General features: G+C 48.3%; 2 protein-coding genes across 3 annotated transcripts; both read left to right on the top strand.

Annotated features, from left to right (window-relative positions):
• Positions 1-999: 999 nt before the first annotated feature.
• Positions 1,000-10,522, top strand: LOC129018379 (nucleoside diphosphate kinase A). The gene is made up of 6 exons (XM_054460058.2): positions 1,000-1,068; positions 1,749-2,157; positions 4,148-4,277; positions 8,492-8,593; positions 9,647-9,759; positions 10,218-10,522. Exons 2-6 carry the CDS (start codon positions 1,820-1,822, stop codon positions 10,333-10,335), a joined length of 801 nt encoding a protein of 266 aa, XP_054316033.2. The 5' UTR covers positions 1,000-1,068; positions 1,749-1,819; the 3' UTR covers positions 10,336-10,522.
• A 2,427-nt stretch (positions 10,523-12,949) lies between these two features.
• LOC129018380 (nucleoside diphosphate kinase B) lies at positions 12,950-20,236 on the top strand. 2 transcript variants are annotated; one of them, XM_054460059.2, is made up of 5 exons: positions 12,950-14,949; positions 15,279-15,408; positions 16,688-16,789; positions 18,411-18,523; positions 19,979-20,236. In XM_054460059.2, exons 2-5 carry the CDS (start codon positions 15,283-15,285, stop codon positions 20,094-20,096), a joined length of 459 nt encoding a protein of 152 aa, XP_054316034.1. In that variant the 5' UTR covers positions 12,950-14,949; positions 15,279-15,282; the 3' UTR covers positions 20,097-20,236. The 2 variants fall into 2 exon arrangements, with proteins under 2 accessions (XP_054316034.1, XP_054316035.1); XM_054460060.2 differs by having other exon boundaries at positions 14,861-15,015.
• The last annotated feature ends 1,110 nt before the right edge of the window (positions 20,237-21,346 follow it).

Here is a 21,346-nt window from a genome sequence, read left to right as displayed (position 1 = left end):
CACTTGAACGCGGGAGGCAGAGGTTGCAGTGAGCTGAGATCCGCCAAGGCACTCCAGCCTGGGTGACAGAGCAAGACTGCGTCTCAATAAATAAATAAACAAACAAATAAATAAATAAAAGGCCGAGCACGGTGGCTCATGCCTGTAATCCCTGCACTTTGGTAGGCCAAGGCAAATGGAACACTTGAAGTCAGGAGTTCGATACCAGCCTGGCCAGCACAGTGAAACCCCGTCTCTACTAAAAATACAAAAATTAGGGCCGGGCGCGGTGGCTCATGCCTGTAATCTCAGCACTTTGGGAGGCCGAGGCGGGCGGATCACGAGGTCAAGAGTTTGAGACCAATCTGGCCAACATGGTGAAACCCCGTCTCTACTAAAAATACAAAAAGTAGCCGGGTGTGGTGGTGGGCACCTGTAATCCCAGCTGCTCGGGAGGCTGGGGCAGGAGATTCGCTTGAACCCGGGAGGCGGAGGTTGCAGTGATCGCACCCCCGCACTCCAGCCTGGGCGACGGGCGAGGCTCCGTCTCAAAAAAGAAAAAAAAAAAAAAAATGCCGGGCGTGGTGGCAGGCGCCTGTAGTCCCAGCTACGCGGGAAGCTGAGTCACGAGAATCGCCATCGCTTGATGGCGGAGTTTGCAGTGAACCGACATCGTGCCACTGCGCTTCAGCCTGGGCGACAAAGCAAGACTCGGTCTCAAAAAGAAAAAAAAGAAAACAGGAGAATAATGAAATTTTACTTATTTATTTTATTTATTTTTTATTTTTTTGAGACCGAGTCTCGCTCTGTCACCCAGGCTGGAGTGCCCTGGCGCAATCTCGGCTCACTGCAACCTCTTCCTCCCGGGTTCAAGCGATTCTCCTGCCTCAGCCTCCAGAGTAGCTGGGACTACAGGCGCCTGCAACCACGCCCGGCTAATTTTTGTATTTTTAGTAGAGACGGGGTTTCACCATGTTGCCCAGGCTAGTCTCGAATTCCTGAGCTCAACTGATCCTCCCGCCGCCGCTTCCCAACGTGCTGGGATTACAGGCGTGAGCCACCGCGCTCGGCCAAAAGTTTTAAATTTCAGTAAGTTCCAATTTATCAACTTTTTCCTTGTATAGATTGGTCTTTTGGTGTCGTCTAAAAACTATTTGCCTGGCCCTAGGTCCTGAGGATTTTTTTTAACTTTTTTTCCCCATAAGTGATTTGTTTTACATTTAAATCTATGATTCATTTTGAGTGAATTTTGTATAAGGTGTGAGGTTTAGGTTGAGGTTCTTTGGGTCTATATTCGTCCAATTGCTTCAGCATCATTTGTTGAAACGGCTCCTGATTCCATTTTTGTACCTTTCCCCCGTTCATTTCCCCTTAGAGCAGTGGGAATGTTTTTTTGAAAACGTATGTTAGTGATGATGTCATGCCTTGTGCAAAATCTGTATTGGCATCTCACAACGTAAGATTTGGCTCTATTCTAACGGCATTTTCCACCACTCGATGTCCACCGTAATACTTGGCTCTCGGAGAATCACTGGGCTGGCGCCCTCACTTCATGTAGGTCTATTCTCACTTCCTCAGAGATTTCTCTGGCCTTTTCTTCACAGCGCTTACATAATGCGATCTATTACATATGAATTTGCTTATTTGTTTCTTGTTTTCCTATATTCCCATCCCTCCTATAAGCTCCAAGAGAGCATATTGTTGTATCCCTAGGGCGTAGAATAATGCGTCCACATAGTAGGTACTCAATAAAACTTACTGCTTGACAGGCTAGAATAGGTGAATAAACACAAAGCGGGAGCGAAAAGTCTACTTGTAGGTCAGGCGCTTTTTGGACTTCATGCAACGTGTGAGCGCCACCTCTCGGGAAGCCAATCTGCTCGCGAACGAAGGAAGTGAGTCAGAGAACCCGGGGGTGGAGGGAAGAAAGCAAGCAGCTAACCGGAAAAGTCTGAAAAAGCTAGCGCCGGAAGTTAAACTGCAGAAAGTTGTTCCCCAGAATGACTGCCTACTCCCAAAAGGAAGCGTGGGCGAGCGGTGTTCTGCAAAATGGGCTCTCCGGCAGCGGATCTGCGCAGAAACGTTCCGTGCGTGCAAGTGTTGCGAACCACGTGGGTCCCGGGAGCGTTTCGGTTGCTGGCGGCTGCAGCCGGAATTCAAACCTGAGCAGCTGGAAGGGTAAGAGGTGTTCGGGATCCTGAGAGGAAAAGGAAAGGCGTGTAGTCGCGGGAGAGGGTTAGGTGAGGGGTTAGTGAAGAGATGAGTTCAGCTCTAAGAGGCGGCGAGGAGGATCGGATGGGAGGAGGAGCAGGGAGCGCCTGTGGACAAGTGCAGACCGGTGGGTGCACGTCCCACGCCACGTGGACTCGCCTTTGTCGGTGGCCGCCTTTCTCGTCAGGCCGCGACGACAGGACTGTGCCTTATTTGTCTCTGTCGAGGGCAGTGCCGGGCACGGAATTGGCGCTCTGTAAGTGCTTGCTGGATAAATGATGGGTGTGTGTGTCATTCATTCAGCAAGCACTGAGTGCTTACTGTTGTGTCACCGGGATCGATGTGGAGGGACATTTTTAGGGTCTATTTCTGGCGCTTTAGTCCTATTTTCCCCTGGACAATCTATGCTTGCCCCGCACCCCATCGGGCGATTCTCCGCAGTCTTTGGGCTTTGTCTCTTTTTTTTTTTTGGAAGTTGCAGAATGATGATAAATGATTTTCTTTGCTCCTATTGACTGTTAGGCCCTGTGGCTAGGTACCATAGAACTATACAGGAGTAAATCAGCCTGGTATGCAGGGGAGGCAGACACACAAACAGAAAATTGGACTACAGTGCTAAGATGCTGTAAGAAGAGGTTAACTAAAGGACAGGAAGATGGGGCCAAGAGGTGGTGCTACTGTCTACTTTAGGGATTGTCTTTCAAGGCAAGGGGCTTCCTATCTCAAGTTGTGATACAGGGTAGATCATGAGCCCAGTCTTCTGTAAAATGAGGGATCTGGACGGAATAGGTACTCTCTAGGCTTCCTTTCAGTATGATGTCCCGTATCATATATTCCTAATGTCTGTAGTTCTCCCATACCCCACCGTTTATTGGCTAGTCAAAATATTCTTTGCATTGTAAAGTGTAGCATAACATTACAAGAATGGATTAATGGGTTGGGAATTCTGGGTTTTGGCCTTCATTCTGGTGCTCTGGTCCTGTTTCCTCATTTGTAAAATGAAGGGGGTTGTAAAGATATATTCTCTAAAACCCCTAATGCTGTGGCTGTGGCATTAAGTCAAACTATTATTTCTTACTGCTTTGTACCAGACATCACTTTCACATTAGTCAAACTTTTCATCAGTGTAGTTGCTCCCAAGCTTGATTATTGAGAAAGATAGTGCCTTGTTTTTAACATCCTGTATCCTAGTTCCACCACAGTGTTTGGTAAACAGTAGATGTTTAAAAGAAGCTTATTAAATCAAATGGTGGCCAGGCTCATGGGGCTCATGCCTGTAATCCCAGCACTTTGGGAGGCTGAGGTGGGTGGATTACTTGAGGTCAGGAGTTGGAGACCAGCCTGGCCAACATGGTGAAACCCCATCTCTACTAAAAAAAAAAAAAATACAAAAATTAGCTGGGTGTGGTGGCATGTGCCTGTAGTCCCAGCTATTTGGGAGGTTGAGGTAGGAGAATTGCTTTCCTGGGAAGTGCAGGTTGCAGTGAGCCAAGGTCGCACCACTGCACTCCATCCTGGGCGAAAGAGCAAGACTCCATACCAAAAAAAAAAAAAAAAAAAAAAAAGTGGGGCTGGGCGCGGTGGCTCATGGCCATAACCCCAGCACTTTGGTAGGCCGAGGTGGGTGGATCACTTGAGGACAGGAGTTCGAGACCAGCCTAGGCAACACAGCGAAACCCCATCTCTAAAAAAAAAAAAAAAAACCCACAAAAATCAAAACAAATGAAAATAAATCAAATGGGATAGAAATTATAGTCCTTGCTTTTGGATCCTTTCCCACATGGACATATTAGTTCATAGATCAGGGGACTGGGGAGGAATTGGGTTTTTACCAGAGGGAGACCTGGAGCTGACCCGACAGATTTAAACCAGCTTTATGGGATAATCCGCTTGAGAAGGATGACAATGTAGGCAAGTGATTCAGTGCTGTTTCATTCCTCTACCTGCCTGCCCCCAGGACCATGGCCAACTGTGAGCGTACCTTCATTGCGATCAAACCGGATGGGGTCCAGCGGGGTCTTGTGGGAGAGATTATCAAGCGTTTTGAGCAGAAGGGATTCCACCTTGTTGGTCTGAAATTCGTGCAAGTAAGTGGACTTCATTGTTCCCATTTTGATTCCTTCATAGTATAGGAGAATACTGTGATTAACCTGTTTCTCCCCGTCTTTCTTATTTAAACTTCTCCACGGTAGAGTGAACACAAGTGTCTTGAGACCTGGAAACTCCTCAGTGCCCTAGCGTTTGGCTACATCTTGTAATAAACCAAGTTATTCAGGATTTTCCAAAATAGGCTCTGTAATATGAGGTGCATTGCTATGGGAAAAGCAGTGCAGAGTTCCACATATGACCACACCTCTGTAATTTCTGACTCAGAGCTGAGCATGTTTGAGTTCTTGGTCTTGATTGAGCTTCCTGAGCAGATAATTTTAGAGAGATTTTTTTCCCCCTTTGAGACAGGCTATTTTTAGCAAGAAAATCTTTCCATCATCAATTACTAGACACTAATAAATGCTTATTGTTTAGCATATATTAGGTATCATAGGAGCTTGTGGAGGAAGACTATGGTTTTGGTTTTGGGGAGGTTCTTCTGCAATAGCAGAGAGCAGATGTACCTGCAAGCTACTTACAAAGCAATCTTTTGATAAATGCAAAGGATTGATTGACCAATAACCCTTCTTCAAACAAATTCTAGAGATAAGAATCCAAATTCTCGGCTGGGCAAGACATAGTGGCTCACGCCTGTAATCCCAGCAGTTTGGGAAGCTGGTCACTTGAGGTCAGGAGTTCAAGACCAGCCTGGCCAACATGGCGAAACCCCATCTCTACTAAAAATACAAAAATTATCCAGGCGTCAGGGCAGGCGCCTGTAATCCCAGCTACTCGGCAGGCTGAGACATAAGAATTGCTTGAACCGGCCAGGCGCGGTGGCTCACGCCTGTAATCCTAGCATTTTGGGAGGCTGAGGTGGGCAGATCACCTGAGGTCAGGAGTTCGAGACTGCCTGACCAATGTGATGAAACCCCGTCTCTACTAAAAATACAAAAATTAGCAAGGTGTGGTGGCATGCGCCTGTCATCCCAGCTACTCGGGAGGCTGAGACAGGAGAATCGCTTGAACTGGGGAGGTGAAGGTTGCAGTGACCGAGATTGCATCATTGCACTCCAGCCTGTGCAACAAGAGTGAAACTCCATCTCCAGAAAAAAAAAAAAAGAATTGCTTTTGAACCCAGGAGGCGGAGGTTTCAGTGAGCCGAGATTGCACCACACTGCAGCCTGGGCAACAGGCTCTGTCTCAAAAAAAAAAAAAAAAAAAAAAAAAAGAATTCCAATTCTCAAGTCAAATAGGGGATAGTATGTTTTCCTAAAAGGGAATCAATTTTGGACCCTTCTAGTGCATTTTAAAATTTAGTTTGACTTGCAGTTTACTTCCTATGTGATATTTTAGAAAAACTGCTTTAGGGCTGGCACGGTGACTCGCCTGTCATCCCAGCACTTTGGGAGGCTCCGTCTCCAAAAAAAAGGAAAAAAAAGAAAAGCAAAACTGCTTTAATGTAAAAGAGGGTAGACTGATGTTCATGCTGAGAGGAGAATATGGTGTTCAAGGTCGAGGAGCTGGCATCTAATGAAGATTTTCTTGCTGCATCATCCCATGACAGAATGGAAGGGCAAGAGAGTGCAAGAGTGAGAGAGAGCTAGAGAGAGAGCAAGAGGGGGCTGATCTTAATTTTATAACAGACCCTCTCCTGAGATAAGACATTAATCTATTCATGAGGGTGAAGCCCTCATGACCTAAACACCTCCCATTAGGCCTCATCTCCCAACATTGTTGCATCGAGGATTAAATTTCCAACATATGAACTTTGGGGGGCACATTCAGATCACAGCAGAAGGTAACATGAAATGGATGTGTTGTTGATCAGGCATTTACCATATGCTGGGCACATATGTTTTCTGATTTAGTCTTCATGCCAGCCTTGAGAAGTACTTACTCCTGTTCTCGTGGTTGTTAGTGATGAGCAACCTAAGACTTGGAGAGGTTCAGTGATGTGCCTGATAGCATACAGTGATGCCGCTGGGATTTTAACTTGAGTCTCTCTGACCCCTGAGTGCAGATATTTTCTCCTTTACATTGAATTTCCTATTAAGGATATATGGGTTTGGTGAAGAATGGACGGAAGGATAGCTGCCATGACTCTAAAGGGACATTTAAATCTGGTGTGGAGGTAGGAAGCAAGGGAGAACTTGAGGTTCCTAACCCCCAATCCCTTAAAAAAGCCTGTGATCTGTTTTGCAGACTAAAGATAATCAGTTAGGGCCTGGTGTGGTGGCTCACACCTGTAATCCCAGCATTTTGGGAGGTCAAGGTGGGTGGATCATCTGAGGTCAGGAGTTCGAGACCAGCCTGGCCAACGTGGTGAAACCCCGTCTCTACTAAAAATATAAAATTTAGCTGGGTGTGATGGTGCATGCCTGTAGTCCCAGCTACCAGGGAGGCTGAGGTGGGAGGATGGCTTGAACTCAGGAGGTGGAGGTTGCAGTGAGCGGATATCGAGCCACCGCACTCCAGCCTGGGTAACAGAGCAAGACCCTGTCTCAAAAAAACATAATCAGTTAGTCGGGTGTAGTGGTGCATACCCGTAGTCCTAGCTACGAGAATCTGAGGCAAGAAAATTGCTGGAGCCTGGGAGTTTGAGGCCACAGTGAGCTATGATCATGCCATTGCACTCCAGCCTGGGTGACAGAAAAACCCTGTCTCAAAACAAACAAACAACAAAACCAACAAAAAGATAATTGGAACCAATTAATAGAATTAAAAGAGTATGCTGATAAGGGAAGGTCACCTCAGTGTCTGTTAGGAGACTTCCACAACAAAAGTCTTCCATTTGGATAGGAAAGGACAGGGCGAGGGTTGGATCCCTACCACGGAATGATTATATGGCCATATAATTTTACTTTGGCAAGTGATGATAACTGGTGGCTGAATGATGGGGCTTTTGGGCAGCCAGTCTCCACATTTGTGTGTGTCTCTAATGTGTGTGATATGCATCATACAGTGCAATACCACAGAGCTGGAAAAATCATGGGACCCTGTTAGATTTTAAGAAGCATATATGCAGTACAAGAGAGAACACAGCCAAATTGAGTTGAAACTGCTAAGCAGATGGTTTGTTCTCTAGCTAACTTGATTCGTTCCCACATATTAGCCTTGCAGTGTGAGAAGTTCTGATTCATTTTTCAGGAAAATTATTTATTGCTAGATGTCATGCACTTTTGGGTGATTTGCAGATACCTTTGGTAATCACATGGTCATCACACTGGGCTTTTATCCTCTGAATAAACGTGAAACATCCCTGGGTAATGGCCTGGTTTAGTTTGCTGCTCATCAAATGCCAAGACTTGCTTCCTGGTGTCCTTCTAATATTTTATTTGAGGTTTGCTCTGGGAATGGAAATTTATTGTATTGTTGATTTTCCTGTCTAAAATGAGATAGTTGAGGGCCAGGCATGGTGGGTCACGCCTGTAAGCCCAGCACTTTGGGAGGCGGAGGCTGGAGGATCACTTGAGTCCAGGAGTTTGAGAACAGCCTGGGCAACATAGTGAGACCCTATCTCTACAAATAATTTTTTAAAATTAGCCAGGTATGGCTGGGCACGGTGGCTTATGCCCGTAGTCCCAGCCCTTTGGGAGGCCAAGGCAGGCAGATCACTTGCGGTCACCTGAGACCAGCCTGGCCAACATGGTGAAACCCTGTTTCTACTAAAAATACAAAAATTGGCCAGGCATGATGGCGGCCACCTGTAATCTCAGCTACTTGGGAGGCTGAAGCAGGAGAATCACTTGAACCCGGGAGGTGGAGGTTGCAGTAAGTCAGGATCACGCCACTGCACTCCAGCCTGGGTGACAGAGGGAGACTCTGTCTCAAAATAATAAATAAATAAAATTAGTCAAGTCTGGTAGTGTGTGTCTACAGTCCTACCTACTCGGGAGTCCGAGGCAGGAGGATCACTTGAGCCCAGGAGTTTGATTTTTTTTTAAATGAGATAGCTGGATTTAATTTTAATGTTCTGTGGTTTTATTATCAGTCAATGCCAATAGGGAGACAACTGATATAAAATTGGAGAAGTACATTTAGTCCTGTCACTGCTCCCTTCCAGTGTGGAGAATGAATTGGGTTATAACAGAATCAGTGAGCCCAACCACTCATGTTTTTTTACATAGCAGGGTGGGTGAGGGGAAATTAAATGGATTATATGTTCTTAGATGGTTTGGGGGCTATTCTCATTCTCCGTCCTGTTGAATAGGCTTCTGAAGATCTTCTCAAGGAACACTACGTTGACCTGAAGGACCGTCCATTCTTTGCTGGCCTGGTGAAATACATGCACTCAGGGCCGGTAGTTGCCATGGTGAGTGTGCCTGTGTGGGATACTCCAAGTATGCATTGCTTGTCATCTGTGCTAGGCTCTCTTCTAGACACTGGGGATACAGTCATGAATGAGACCAAATAGATACCTGTTTTCATATATCAGCTAATGGTTAGTGATAGGCTTCAGAAATGAAATAGGTTAGTGATATGCCCAGAAATGAATAGGAGTAGCAAGTGATCACTTTAGATTGGATGATCAAAGAATGCAATTTTTAAGCTGTGATCTGAATGACAAGAAGCAGCCAGCCATGTACAGAATCACAGTGAAAAACATTTCCAGCCAAGCAAACAGCATGTGCAAAGGTCCCAGGAATGAGCTTGGCTTTTTGAAGTACGGGAGGAGAGTTGAAATGCCCGAAGCCTGATGGGTGGGAGGGAAGTTGGGATGTGAAGAGTTCAGAGGCATGGGCAGGGGCCTCCTCTCTTAGGGGTGTGTTGACCATATACTTCCTGAGTGCTGGGAAGCTATGGGACACTTCACACTTGGCATTTTTTTTTTTTTTTTTGAGACGGAGTCTTGCTCTGTTGCCCAGGCTGGAGTGCAGTGGCGCCATCTTATCTCACCCCAAGCTCCACCTCCCGGGTTCACGCCATTCTCCTGCCTCAGCCTCCTGAGTAGCTGGGACTACAGGCGCCCGCCACCACGCCCAGCTAATCTTTTCGTATTTTTAGTAGAGACGGGGTTTCACCATAGTCAGGATGGTCTCGATCTCCGGACCTCGTGATCCGCTCACCTCAGCCTCCCAAAGGGCTGGGATTACAGGCGTGAGCCACTGCACCCTGCCCACACTTGGCATTTTAAGGAGGCTGCTCTGGTTGCTGTATGGAGAATACATTGTAGAAAGGCAAGCATCAGGGCAGGGAGACCAGGATCCTCAGTGCTGGAATAAGTGGATACTCTATAAACATTTGTTCAGTGAATGAATATCATCTTAAGGGGCCTTTTTATTTTTCCTTTTTTGAATTAATAGTTGCCAGATTTTCTGCTGTGATTGATTTTCTTCTTTGACTATATCTTCTTCTGTCCTTGGAGGTCTGGGAGGGGCTGAATGTGGTGAAGACAGGCCGAGTCATGCTCGGGGAGACCAACCCTGCAGACTCCAAGCCTGGGACCATCCGTGGAGACTTCTGCATACAAGTTGGCAGGTGAGATTTTGGTATTTTCCCCCCTTTTCCAAAATCTGATTTAGTTGCCACAAGGATTTGGGTTTCTGAGGCTGGAGGTAGACATGATACCATATGCAGGTTGATTTTATCTGAGTTTATTGTTTTCCTCCCTCTTAAGTTGGCATTTGGCTTTCGTTGTTAACATCACTGTAGTTGTACCTCTGTTACACGAAGTGTAGAACCTGGTACAACACACTTTGCTGGCCACAGTCTTTCCTGAAGGCTCTCACTGTTTGCACCAGCGTGGCCGAGAGGGCTGGATGTGGGGAGGGCGTTTTTCACCCTTACATGAATGGCCATTGTAGGCTTTTTCTTTTAACATGGTCTAATGTCCATGGAGCTTCAGCTTTTATGCTGCCGTGGCTGTAGATTTCTGGCAATGGGCGCATTTTAATCCTTCTGGTCTTGGTCATGTGACTGTCTCTTTCTCCACCCAGGAACATTATACATGGCAGTGATTCCGTGGAGAGTGCAGAGAAGGAGATCGGCCTGTGGTTTCACCCTGAGGAACTGGTAGATTACACGAGCTGTGCTCAGAACTGGATCTATGAATGACAGGAGGGCAGACCACAGTGCTTTTCACATCCATTTCCCCTCCTTCCCATGGGCAGAGGACCAGGCTGTAGGAAATCTAGTTATTTACAGGAACTTCGTCATAATTTGGAGGGAAGCTCTTGGAGCTGTGATGCTCCCTGTACAGTGTTACCATCCCCTACCATCTGATTAAAATGCTTCCTCCCAACATAGGATTCATTGAGTTGGTTACTTCGTATTGTTATATTGCTTTTTTTTTTTTCTTCTTTTCATGTACACTGAATAACCTGACCTAATAGAGAGTGTAAATACTATAAAAATGATTTATATTGAGATCTCACATACACACAGGCATTCTTTGCCTGCCTTTCTTAACCCCTGCATCCCTTCCACTCTTGGCACTGAGCTACTCAACAGGCATCTATGGAGCATGTGCTACGTGGCCAAGACTGGACTAGGTGCAGAAGATTCATCAGAAATGAAAGAAAACATGAGGGCTGGGTGTGCTGGCTTGTGCTTGTGATACCAGCTACTTGGGAGGCTGAGGTGGGAGACCAGCCTGGGTAACATAGCAAGACCCTGTCTCACTAAAAAAAAAAAAAAAAAGAAAAATTAGGCTGGGTACGATGGCTCATGCCTTTAATCCCAGCTGTTCAGGAGGCTGAGGGGGAGAATCGCTAGAGGCCAGAAGTTCAAGTCCAGGGTGGGCAACATAGCAAGACACTGTCTTTACAAAAAAAAAAAAATTAGCTCTGGTGCTGTGCACCTCTAGTCCTAGCTATTGGGAAGGCATAGGCAAGAGGATTGTGCCCAGGAGTCCAAGGCTTCAGTGGACCATGATCATGCTGCTGTACTTCAGCCTGGGTGACAGAGTGAGATGTCTTTTAAATAAAAACATATCCATCCTGTTCTTGAGAAGCTCTTGGGGATTCAGTGAATGGGGGAGTCTGGGAAGTTGTAATTCCTCCAAAAATCAGAAAAGCTAGGTAGACAGTAAGCCTGGGTCCCTGGCATGGCCTCAAATGAAGCAGGAGTTCTTGTAAGTAGCTTTGATTTGTTAGGATATTGATTTGGTTGCTTTAATGGAGACAAGATAGAAATGTACTTCTCTTTCATTTGAAAGTTCAAGTGTGGTCGAGTGCAGTGGCTCATGCCTATAATCCCAGCACTTTGGGAGGCCAAGGCAAGAGGATTGCTTGAGCCCAGGAGTTTGAGACCAGCCTGGGGAACAGAGTGAGACCTCATCTCTGCCAAACATTAAAAATTAGTCGGGTGTGGTGGCACGTTCCTGTAGTCCTAACTACTCAGGAGGCTGAGGTAGGAGGATTGCTTGAGCCCCGGAGGTTGGAGCAGTGAGCTGTGATCCCGCCTCTGCACTTCAGCCTGGGTGACAGAGTGAGACCTGTCTTCAAAAAAGAAAAAGCCCTAGCTGCTCAGTAGGGGTGATGACAGTGGGAAGGCGCTGATCTTTAAGGTGGTCTGCACACACCTGGTTCCTTCTAATCAGTCCTACTTGGATTACCACCCCATGTGCCTTCTGCAAGTTGGGAAGCAAAGTGGAAGAAGTATCCCTTTTAAAGAGACAGCTCTGAATTACAACCTTCACTTCCTCTCACATCCCATTGGCTAGAACTTAGTCATATGGCTGCATCTAGCTGCAAGAGAAATTGGAATTTTTTTTTTCTTTTGAGACAGGGTCTTGCTCTGTCACCTAGGATGGAGTGCAGTGGTGTGATGACAGCATCTCACTGCAGTCTCGACCTCTCTGGGCCCAAGTGATCTCCTACCTTAGCCTCCTGAGTAACCGGGACTACAGGCATGTGCCACCACGTCTGTAGTAGAAAATACAACTAATTTTTGTATTTTCTGTAGAGATGGGGTTTCATCGTGTTTCCCAGGCTGGTCTCCAACTGCTGGGCTCAAGCGATCTGCCTGCCTGGGCCTCCCAAAGTGCAGAGATTATAGGCGTGAGCCACTGCGCCCAGCCTGAGGGTTTTTCTTTTTTTTCTTTTTCCTTTTTTTTTTTGAGACAAAGTCTTGCTCTTGTCGCCCAGGCTGGAGTGTAATGGCACCATCTTGGCTAACTGCAACCTCTGCCTCCCGGGTTCAAGCGATTCTCCTGCCTCAGCCTCCTGAGTAGCTGGGATTACAGGCGTGTGCCACCACTCCCGGCTAATTTTTGTATTTTTAGTAGAGACAGGTTTTCACCATGTTGGCCAGGCTGGTCTCGAACTTCTGACCTCAGATGATCCACCTGCCTCAGCCTCCCAAAGTGCTGGGATTACAGGCATGAGCCACTGCGACTGCCCACCTGAGGGTTTTTCTTATCTTTCCTTTTCATCTGGCTTCGGTAGAGGCAATAGAGGGGAAGAGAATTCTCAGGATGGGTGAGAAGAGGGTAGTTGGGGTGGGCTGCCTTTACAGACAGATGAGGGCGAGATGACCTTTTTTTTAATTTTTTTTTTTGAGACGGAGTCTTGCTCTGTTGCCCAGGCTGGAATGCAGTGGCGCCATCTCAGCTCACTGCAAGCTCTGCCTCCCGGGTTCACGCCATTCTCCTGCCTCAGCCTCCCGAGTAGCTGGGACTACAGGTGCCCGCCACCACGCCCAGCTAATTTTTTTGTATTTTTAGTAGACACTGGGTTTCACTGTGTTAGCCAGGATGGTCTCGATCTGATCTCGTGATCTGCCCGCCTCGGCCTCCCAAAGTCCTGGGATTACAGGCGTGAGCCACCGCACCTGGCCCTTTTTAAAAAATTTTTGAGATGGAATCTCACTCTGTCGCCCAGGCTGGAGTGCAATGGCACGATCTCAGCTCACTGCAACCTCTGCTTCCCGGGTTCAAGCGCTTCTCCTGCCTCAGCCTCCTGAGTAGCTGGGATTACAGGCACGAGCCACTATGCCCGGCTAATTTTTGTAATTTTCGTGGGGATGGGGTTTCACCACGTTGGTCAGGCTTGTCTCGAACTCCTGACCTCGTGATCCACCCGCCTCGGCCTTTCAAAGTGCTGGGATTACAGACGTGAGCTACCGCACCCAGCCTGAATTTCTATTAATATTTTACACAAAGTGTGGCCTGTTTGTTTTGGGGCGTGAGATGAGCATACCAGGACTTGGGGAATGAACATGTGTGTAGTGAAGCTGGAGGGTTGCAGCCTCCCCAGTTAAGGACAGTCGTCCCAGGAAGGAAAGAAGAGGTGAAAGCAGAGGGGTGGTCCTGACTGTACCCTGAGTAGCCATCAGTGACCTGACCAAGGGGAGCAGATAGCTCTCCCCTGGACAGAGAAAAGTCCATGCAATTTCGAGACTTGTTTTCACAGTTGACGTTTGGTAAATCCAAATGAGAGTGTGCTTGAGATTGAAGCCAAAAAAATACAGTGCCCCCAAATGAGGGCACATGACAGTTATTGTCAATGTCTGGTGGGCTAATGCTCTGTAACTAGAAGTTTGGAAAGCCGATAAGGTATAACAGAGGCCAGGTTGTCTTCCATCTGGCCAGTGACGGGTGATCAGCGCAGTGCTAGGGGCACTCGGGTGATGGCATGATTGCTGTGGTCAGCTCAGAGTCCTGAGGGGAAGCAAGCGGGCTCCCACCATCTCAGGGCAGTACCACTGCTGTGCGGCTGTCAGTCAGTGCTGCAGGCACTGAGAGGAGGGGCTCGTGACCGCCCCAGGGAAGCTGGGCATCACCAAAGGGAGCTTGTTTGCCAGGGACACTGCAAGTAGGAAGTGTCTACAGGTCGATGACAGGCCTGATCTCTATGACAGGGTCTAGACTTTCCTCAGGGTCCAGGGGCGCGCCTCAGGGTGAACTGGAAAACTCGACCGCACTTTAGTGCCAGGTGGGCAGGGATCCCCATGTCAGGGTGGGAGTGGGGCGGCTGATTGGGGCTGGAAATGTAGGTGGGGAGGCGGCAGCCAGGGAGCAGGGCATCCTGCGAGAAGAGCATCCCGCTGAGGAGTCTGAATGCCATCCTGTAGGCGGGGGAGTCATCAAGGCAGGGCAGAGGCAGGACCAGATGGCCGTTTGAGGTGCTGAGCAAAGCTCCCGGTTTGCGGGGAGAGGTGAGATCAAGGCCCCTTGGGAGGCCGAGGCTTAACTCAAGCAGACAGGAGGGAAGGCTGGATTTCAGAGGTAGGGAGGATAAGGACCGTGGGTGCACGACGGGGAGGGAGAGCCAAGTCAAGGTTAATGCCAGTGCTCGGGCGGATGGTGAAAGCAGCAGATGGCCTTGACCGGGGTGGAGAACTCGAGCACAGGAGCAGGTTCTGTGTGTGTGTGTGTGTAGGAGCTTTCGGGGTCACGGGAAGTACTGAGAGGTGAGGAGTGGGATTTGGGACGTGCGTAGTTGAACTCAGGACGTCCAGGTGAAGGGATTACTTCCTGTCTCTGGATCCGTCTCGATCTCTGCCCGGCGAGGGCGCGCCCCGGCTGGGCGTGGACACTGTTCTCCGGCCGCGTCCGGCCGGGGGGGTGGGGCGTTCCTGCGGGTTGGGCGGCTGGGCCCTCCGGGGTGTGGCCACCCCGCGCTCCGCCCTGCGCCCCTCCTCCGCCGCCGGCTCCCGGGTGTGGTGGTCGCTCCAGCTCTCTGCTCTCCCAGCGCAGCGCCGCCGCCCGGCCCCTCCAGCTTCCGGGTAAGGCGGTGGGGGCGCATCCCCTGGCGACTCCTCCCGTTCCCTCTTCTGCTTGCACTGCCGCAGGTGGGCCCGGTCTGTGGGCGCCCCCCGATTTCCCGCAGGTCCCGCGCGGGGTCGGAGCGGGAGATTCCCTTGCAGCTTGCGCTCCGCGGGCCTTCGCGCTCCGCAGAGGGACGCCGGCCCTGCGCGGGGCGGAAGCAGCCGGGAAGCCACGTGTCCCCGCGGCCGCGCGTGGTGGGGGAGGCGGGCCCGGCGGCGCCCACGTGGCCTCCGCGGGCCACGCCAGGGCCTTCGCCCGGGCCCTTACCGCACCTCTCGCCCCGCAGGACCATGGCCAACCTGGAGCGCACCTTCATCGCCATCAAGCCGGACGGCGTGCAGCGCGGCCTGGTGGGCGAGATCATCAAGCGCTTCGAGCAGAAGGGGTTCCGCCTCGTGGCCATGAAGTTCCTCCGGGTAACTCTCCCCCGTCTCCCCTTCCCCGCCTGCAGCCGGCTCGCGGGTGTTTTTCCCTCCCGGCGGCCGTTTGGCCGCGTCTGCTTTCCGAGTTCATTTCGCGGCCGCGAAATCCCTTTGCCCTCTGCCCCCGCCCACGGCGGCTCGGGCCCGCCGACCCTTTCCCGGGGCGGTGGGGACAGACGCCCTTGGGAAGGTGAAGCGCTGGTAGCGTGACTCGCCCTCCGGGTCTGAGTTCCTTCCCGCGGGCCGCTACCTGCCCACCCGCCGCAGGGGGGCAGCAGGGAGCGGAAAAAACCCCGTGCCCCAGATCCCCTGCGCCTACCCACTCGGGTCCACCTAGGCACAGAATGGAGGCTTGGAATCTCCTTTGCTTTAGTCTGAAACTCCGAGTTCCAGTGCGGTGCTCCTCCTTTAGCATAGGATAGGAACTATATTTTCCACATTAAATTTGGGGCACAGATCTGAATCCCTACACTTACGGGTAAGTATCTAAGTACTGAAATTCAACCAGGCTCATCGGTGAAGAGAATGTTCTCAGTTATTATCTGAAATATTTCAAAGGGCATTGTGAGTAGCCCAGGGGAGTTTAACATGACCTCTGCCAGGCATATGACCTGACATATGTACTTCAGTTGCAGCCAAAATTTAATTCCCTAAATCTAGATCCTCAAACCACCTACTTTTTAGGCTTACAAAACCCCTAATGTCATTGACAGTATGAGGGTGTCTTTACAATTACAACAGTCTTGGCCAGGCGCGGGGCTCACGCCTATAATCCCAGCAATTTGGGAGGCCGAGGTGGGTGGAGCCCAGGAGTTGGAGATCAGCCTGAGCCACATAGCAAGCCTCTGTCTCTACAAAAAAAAAAAAAAAAAAATTTATTGGGCATGGTTGAGTGCATCTGTAGTTCCAGCTACTTGGGAGGCTGAGGTAGGAAAATCACTTGAGCCCTGGAAGTTGAGGCTGCAGTGAGCCACGATTGTGCCACTGCATTCCAGCCTGGGTGATGATAGTGAGAACCTGTCTCCTAAAACAAACCAAAACAACACACCAAAAAAAGAACAGTCTTTCTGTTAAAATGGCATTAGTTTCATTGTTTGGATGGGATTTAAAAAATATTTATGTGTGTGTGTATGTGTGTGTATATATATATTTCCACACACCACTTAGGAATGTGGGCTAGAATATAAAACCGGACTTGCTAATGGGAGGTTCAGAGGATGGGATGAAGTCTTTCCAGCTTAGCTCCTAACTGGTGCCTCCTCTCCAATGCCAGGCCTCTGAAGAACACCTGAAGCAGCACTACACTGACCTGAAAGACCGCCCATTCTTCCCTGGGCTGGTGAAGTACATGAACTCAGGGCCGGTCGTGGCCATGGTGAGTGCTTGTGGGGAATGAGAGAAAATGAGGAAAAAGTGCTCAGTGTTCTTTGTTAGACATCTCCCTCAGCTAATCTAAATTTTATTTTATGAATGGAACCTGCTGAAGTTACTTAACTGAGCAACTAGGAACTTGGGAGGAGAAAGCAAATCAGACCTTAGAAATGGGAAGGATGTTAGCTGGGTGTGGTGGTGCATGGCTGTAATCTCAGCTACTTGTGAGGCTGAGGTAGGAGAATTGCTTGAACCTGGGAGGTGGAGGTTGCAGTGAGCTGAGATCGTGCCACTGTACTCCAGCCTGGGCAACAGAGCGAGACTCTGTCTCAACAAAGAAAAAAAAAAAGATATGGGAAGGACTTTTTCAGGTACATGTCTCTAGGGTTAAGTAGAATCTCACTGCCTGCAAGAGTGGTAAATTTTCGGGCCAGGCTTGGTGGCTCATGCCTGTAATCCCAGCACTTTGGAAGGCTGAGGCGGGTGGATCACCTGAGGCCAGGAGTTAATCCCAGTTACTCAGGAGGCCAGTTAGTCAGGAGGCTGAAGCACGAGAATCGCTTGAACTCGGGAGGTGGAGGTTGCAGTGAGCCGAAATCATGCCACTGCACTCCAGCCTGGGCGACAGCAAGACTCCATCTCAAAAAAAATAATAGAGTACTAAATTTCTTCTGTTTGACAAGTGTTTTAGACCTTAATGTTTCCTAGATTAAAAAACTTTATCCTATTTTCTCATGAAAAATTCAAATGTAAGGATATAAGACGTTCTCAATCCTATACTAGAAGCAGTTTCTTCTGGATGGTGCTAATGTCCAATTGGGAGAGGAGAGAATATGAGGAGAGAGTGGCTGGGCGCGGTGGCTCATGCCTGTAATCCCAGCACTTTGGGAGGCCGAGGTGGGTGGATTACAAGGTCAGGAGTTCAAGACCAGCCTGGTCAACATGGTGAAACCCCATCTCTGCTAAAAAAAATACAAAAATTAGCCGGGCATGGTGGCGTGTGCCTGTAATCCCAGCTACTTGGGACGCTGAGGTGGGAAAATTGCTTGAACCCGGGAGGCGGAGGTTGCAGTGAGCTGAGCCACTGCACTCCAGCCTGGGCAACAGAGCAAGACTCTGTCTCAAAAAAAAAAAAAAAAAAAAAAAAAAAGGAGAGAGTAAAATCGGGAGGCAGTGAAATTGTTGAGAAAGTAGATCTATTTCCTGTTCCCCTTTTTCTTCCTTCTGCTGTTCCCTGGAATCCTTACCCCAGCATGTTAGTCTTTCTTTTCCCTCTTCTAGCAGTCTTCTGGGATGCCCTTCCCACTGATCCTATTCCAGACTGGCCACTTTCTCCTTTCTTCACCAGTTCTTCTGTGTTGATGGCTGCATAAGGATTCTTCAACATTGTTTATCTCTGTCTCAGCTAAACTGGGAAGTCCCCAGGTTGGACAGACTTTTCTTTGAATCCTAGCAATACGTTTGGAATGGAGTTTTTATATAGGCCCCTACTCTCTGCTGGGGTTAGCTGATAATCATGTCACTGATCGGTCTCATTGATGTGTCCTGTCAGGTAGGAGTAAATGTTAGACCCTACCTGTCCTGAGTGGCAGATCTGATTATAAATCCATTTTCACTCTTTCGAGGTCTGGGAGGGGCTGAACGTGGTGAAGACAGGCCGACTGATGCTTGGGGAGACCAATCCAGCAGATTCTAAGCCAGGCACCATTCGTGGGGACTTCTGCATTCAGGTTGGCAGGTAAGTCCGGGGACAGGAGGGTGGATGACTTTTATGCAACACCATTTAAAGCAGACATCGGGCGTATCCTACTTTCAGAAGAATCTGTGCACTTTTTTTTTTTTTTTTCTTGAGACAAAGTCTCCCTCTGTTGCCTAGCTGGAGTGCAGTGGTGCCATCTCGGTTCACTGTAACCTCCACCTCCCGGGTTCAAGCGATCCTCCTGCCACAACCTCCCAAATAGCTGGGATTACAGGTGCATACCACCACGCCTGGCTAATTTTTGTATTTTTAGTAGAGACAGGGTTTCACCACGTTGGCCAGGCTAGTTTCAAACTCCTGACCTCAGGTGATCTGCCTGCCTCGGCCCCCCAAGGTGCTGGGATTACAGACATGAGCCACCGCACTTGGCCTGAACTTTTAAATTAGTTGGTGATTATCATTGTATAACAACTTTCAGGCTGGGTATATCATTGTATAAAAGCTTTCAGGCCAGGGGCTTATGCCTGTAATCCCAGCACTTTGGGAGGCCGAGGTGGGTGGATCACCTGAGGTCAGGAGTTTGAGACTAGCCTGGAGCCTGGCCAACATGAACCCCGTCTCTACTAAAAGTAAAAAATTAGGGCATGGTGGCATGGTGGTGCATGCCTGTAATCCTAGCTACTCAGGAGGCTGAGACAGAAGAATCACTTGAACCCAGGAGGTGGAGGCTGCATTGAGCTAAGATCACGCCACTGCACTCCAGCCTGGGCAACAAGAGCGAAATTCCGTCTCAAAAAAAAAAAAAAAAAAGCTTTCACACATAGCTTCTTCCCTAGGTTACTTAATTTTAAGCAAGACAACAAGGGAGCCATATGTGGTAATTCCGTATAGTACAGCAAAAAATGCTAGGTGTGGAGAAGGGAAGCATTCTAGCCACATCCATGAGTACTTTGTCCATGGGTGTGTCACTTAACCTTTTGATTCCCTCACCTGTACACAGTCTGTTCAAAACCTTTACAAAGTTGTGAGGTTCAAGTGGGATAAAGGGATTTTTATTAATAAGCAGTGTTATGTCATGATTGGGCTTTGCAAATCAGTGTTATAAGAAAATGCAGCAGAGCTGGCCTATGATAATCAATACATCATATCTAGTTGGGATGTTGCTCTGGAGTGGGTTTGAGTATCATTGTATTTTCCAAAATATGAGGAGGGGTGTTTTATGTCATTGGCAATCTTGGGGTACAAGCACTCTTTTGATGGGGAGGCCAGACTTGGAAGCATAATACAGTTGAAACAAGGAATGTTTTAAATCAAGCACCTTTACAGTTGTATAGCTGCTTTTAAAAAAAGGAAATGCTTTGGGGGTATAAATTGGTCTGCTGCTTCAAGTGGCAATTTGGCTGAAAGAGTCTGGAGTGGCTGTCCGTTGCGGTACCCATTAAACAGACTTTTGCACTTTAAAATATGGCAACTCGTAATTGTTTTCTTTCTTAGGAACATCATTCATGGCAGTGATTCAGTAAAGAGTGCTGAAAAAGAAATCAGCCTATGGTTTAAGCCTGAAGAACTGGTTGACTACAAGTCTTGTGCTCATGACTGGGTCTATGAATAAGAGGTGGACACAGCAGCAGTCTCCTTCAGCACAGCATGGTGTGTCCCTGGACACAGCTCTTCATTCCACTGACTTAGAGGCAACAGGATTGATCATTCTTTTATAGAGCATATTTGCCAATAAAGCTTTTGGAAGCTGGACACTGTCTCCTTGTGCTTATTTGATACTGGGCTGAAAGAAGTGACTTGGTTCTCTGGCTATAGTAGCATTATCTACATCTAAATCCTGCTTGTCAAAGAATGATCTGATCCTGATAGATCATTGTTGCCCAAGCTGGAGTGCAATGGCGCGATCTCGGCTCACTGCAACCTTTGCCTCCCGGGTTCAAGCGATTCTCCTGTCTCAGCCTCCTGAGTAGCTGGGATTACAGGCATGTGCCACCACGCCCTGCTGATTTTGTATTTTTAGTAGAGACAGGGTTTCTCCATGTTGGTCAGACTGGTCTTGTACTCCCGATCTCAGGTGATCCGCCTGCCTCGGCCTCCCAAAGTGCTGGGATTACAGGTGTGAACCACCGCGCCCGGCCTATTTATTTATTTATTTGAGACAGAGTCTCGCTTTGTCGCCCAGGCTAGAGTGCAGTGGCGTGATCTCAGCTCACTGCAACCTCCACCTTCTGGGCTCAAGCCTAGTTGGTCAGGTGGTTCTTGTGCCTCAGCCTCCCGAGTAGCTGGGATTACAGGCATGAGCCACTGCACCTGGCCACCTGTAAGAAAGATTTGTTGAAACTTGGAGTGAAACATACAGACTAGGGAAATACTCTAGATTTATATATCTGCTGATTACAAATTGGGCAAGTTACTTATTAGGAAATGGAAGCCTAAAGACATCTGTGAAATGGGCATATCTACCACTGTAATGCAAGATTAATGAAATTATATATATGCAGCTAACCTAGTGCTTTGCCTATAGTTGGTACATATTTCTGCAACCCTACCCCTTTAATTTTTTTCCCTGGGGTGAGATACTTATTCATGCTGGTTTCCTGGGCTAGATGCAGTGAGTGGTTGCTAGAGGCATATTCCCTGCTTTTGAGGTTAATTTTGCTGGATTGGAACAGTTGTAAAATGTTAATAGCACCTGTCAATACAAATCATTTGTAGCACTATCACCTGGAATCAATTATAAATTTATATTTCCTATTAAAAAACTGGTAAAAGCTAAATGTCACTCCTATATATAACAATCCTATGCTTTTTTTTTTTAAGATGGAGTCTCGCTCTGTCACCCAGGCTGGAGTGCAGTGGCCC

This window comes from Pongo pygmaeus, chromosome 19 (genome assembly GCF_028885625.2).
Source record: "Pongo pygmaeus isolate AG05252 chromosome 19, NHGRI_mPonPyg2-v2.0_pri, whole genome shotgun sequence".
NCBI classification, from domain to species: Eukaryota; Metazoa; Chordata; class Mammalia; order Primates; family Hominidae; genus Pongo; species Pongo pygmaeus.
Note: the sequence above shows the minus strand (reverse complement) of the source record. Positions and strands in the feature narration are given on the sequence as shown.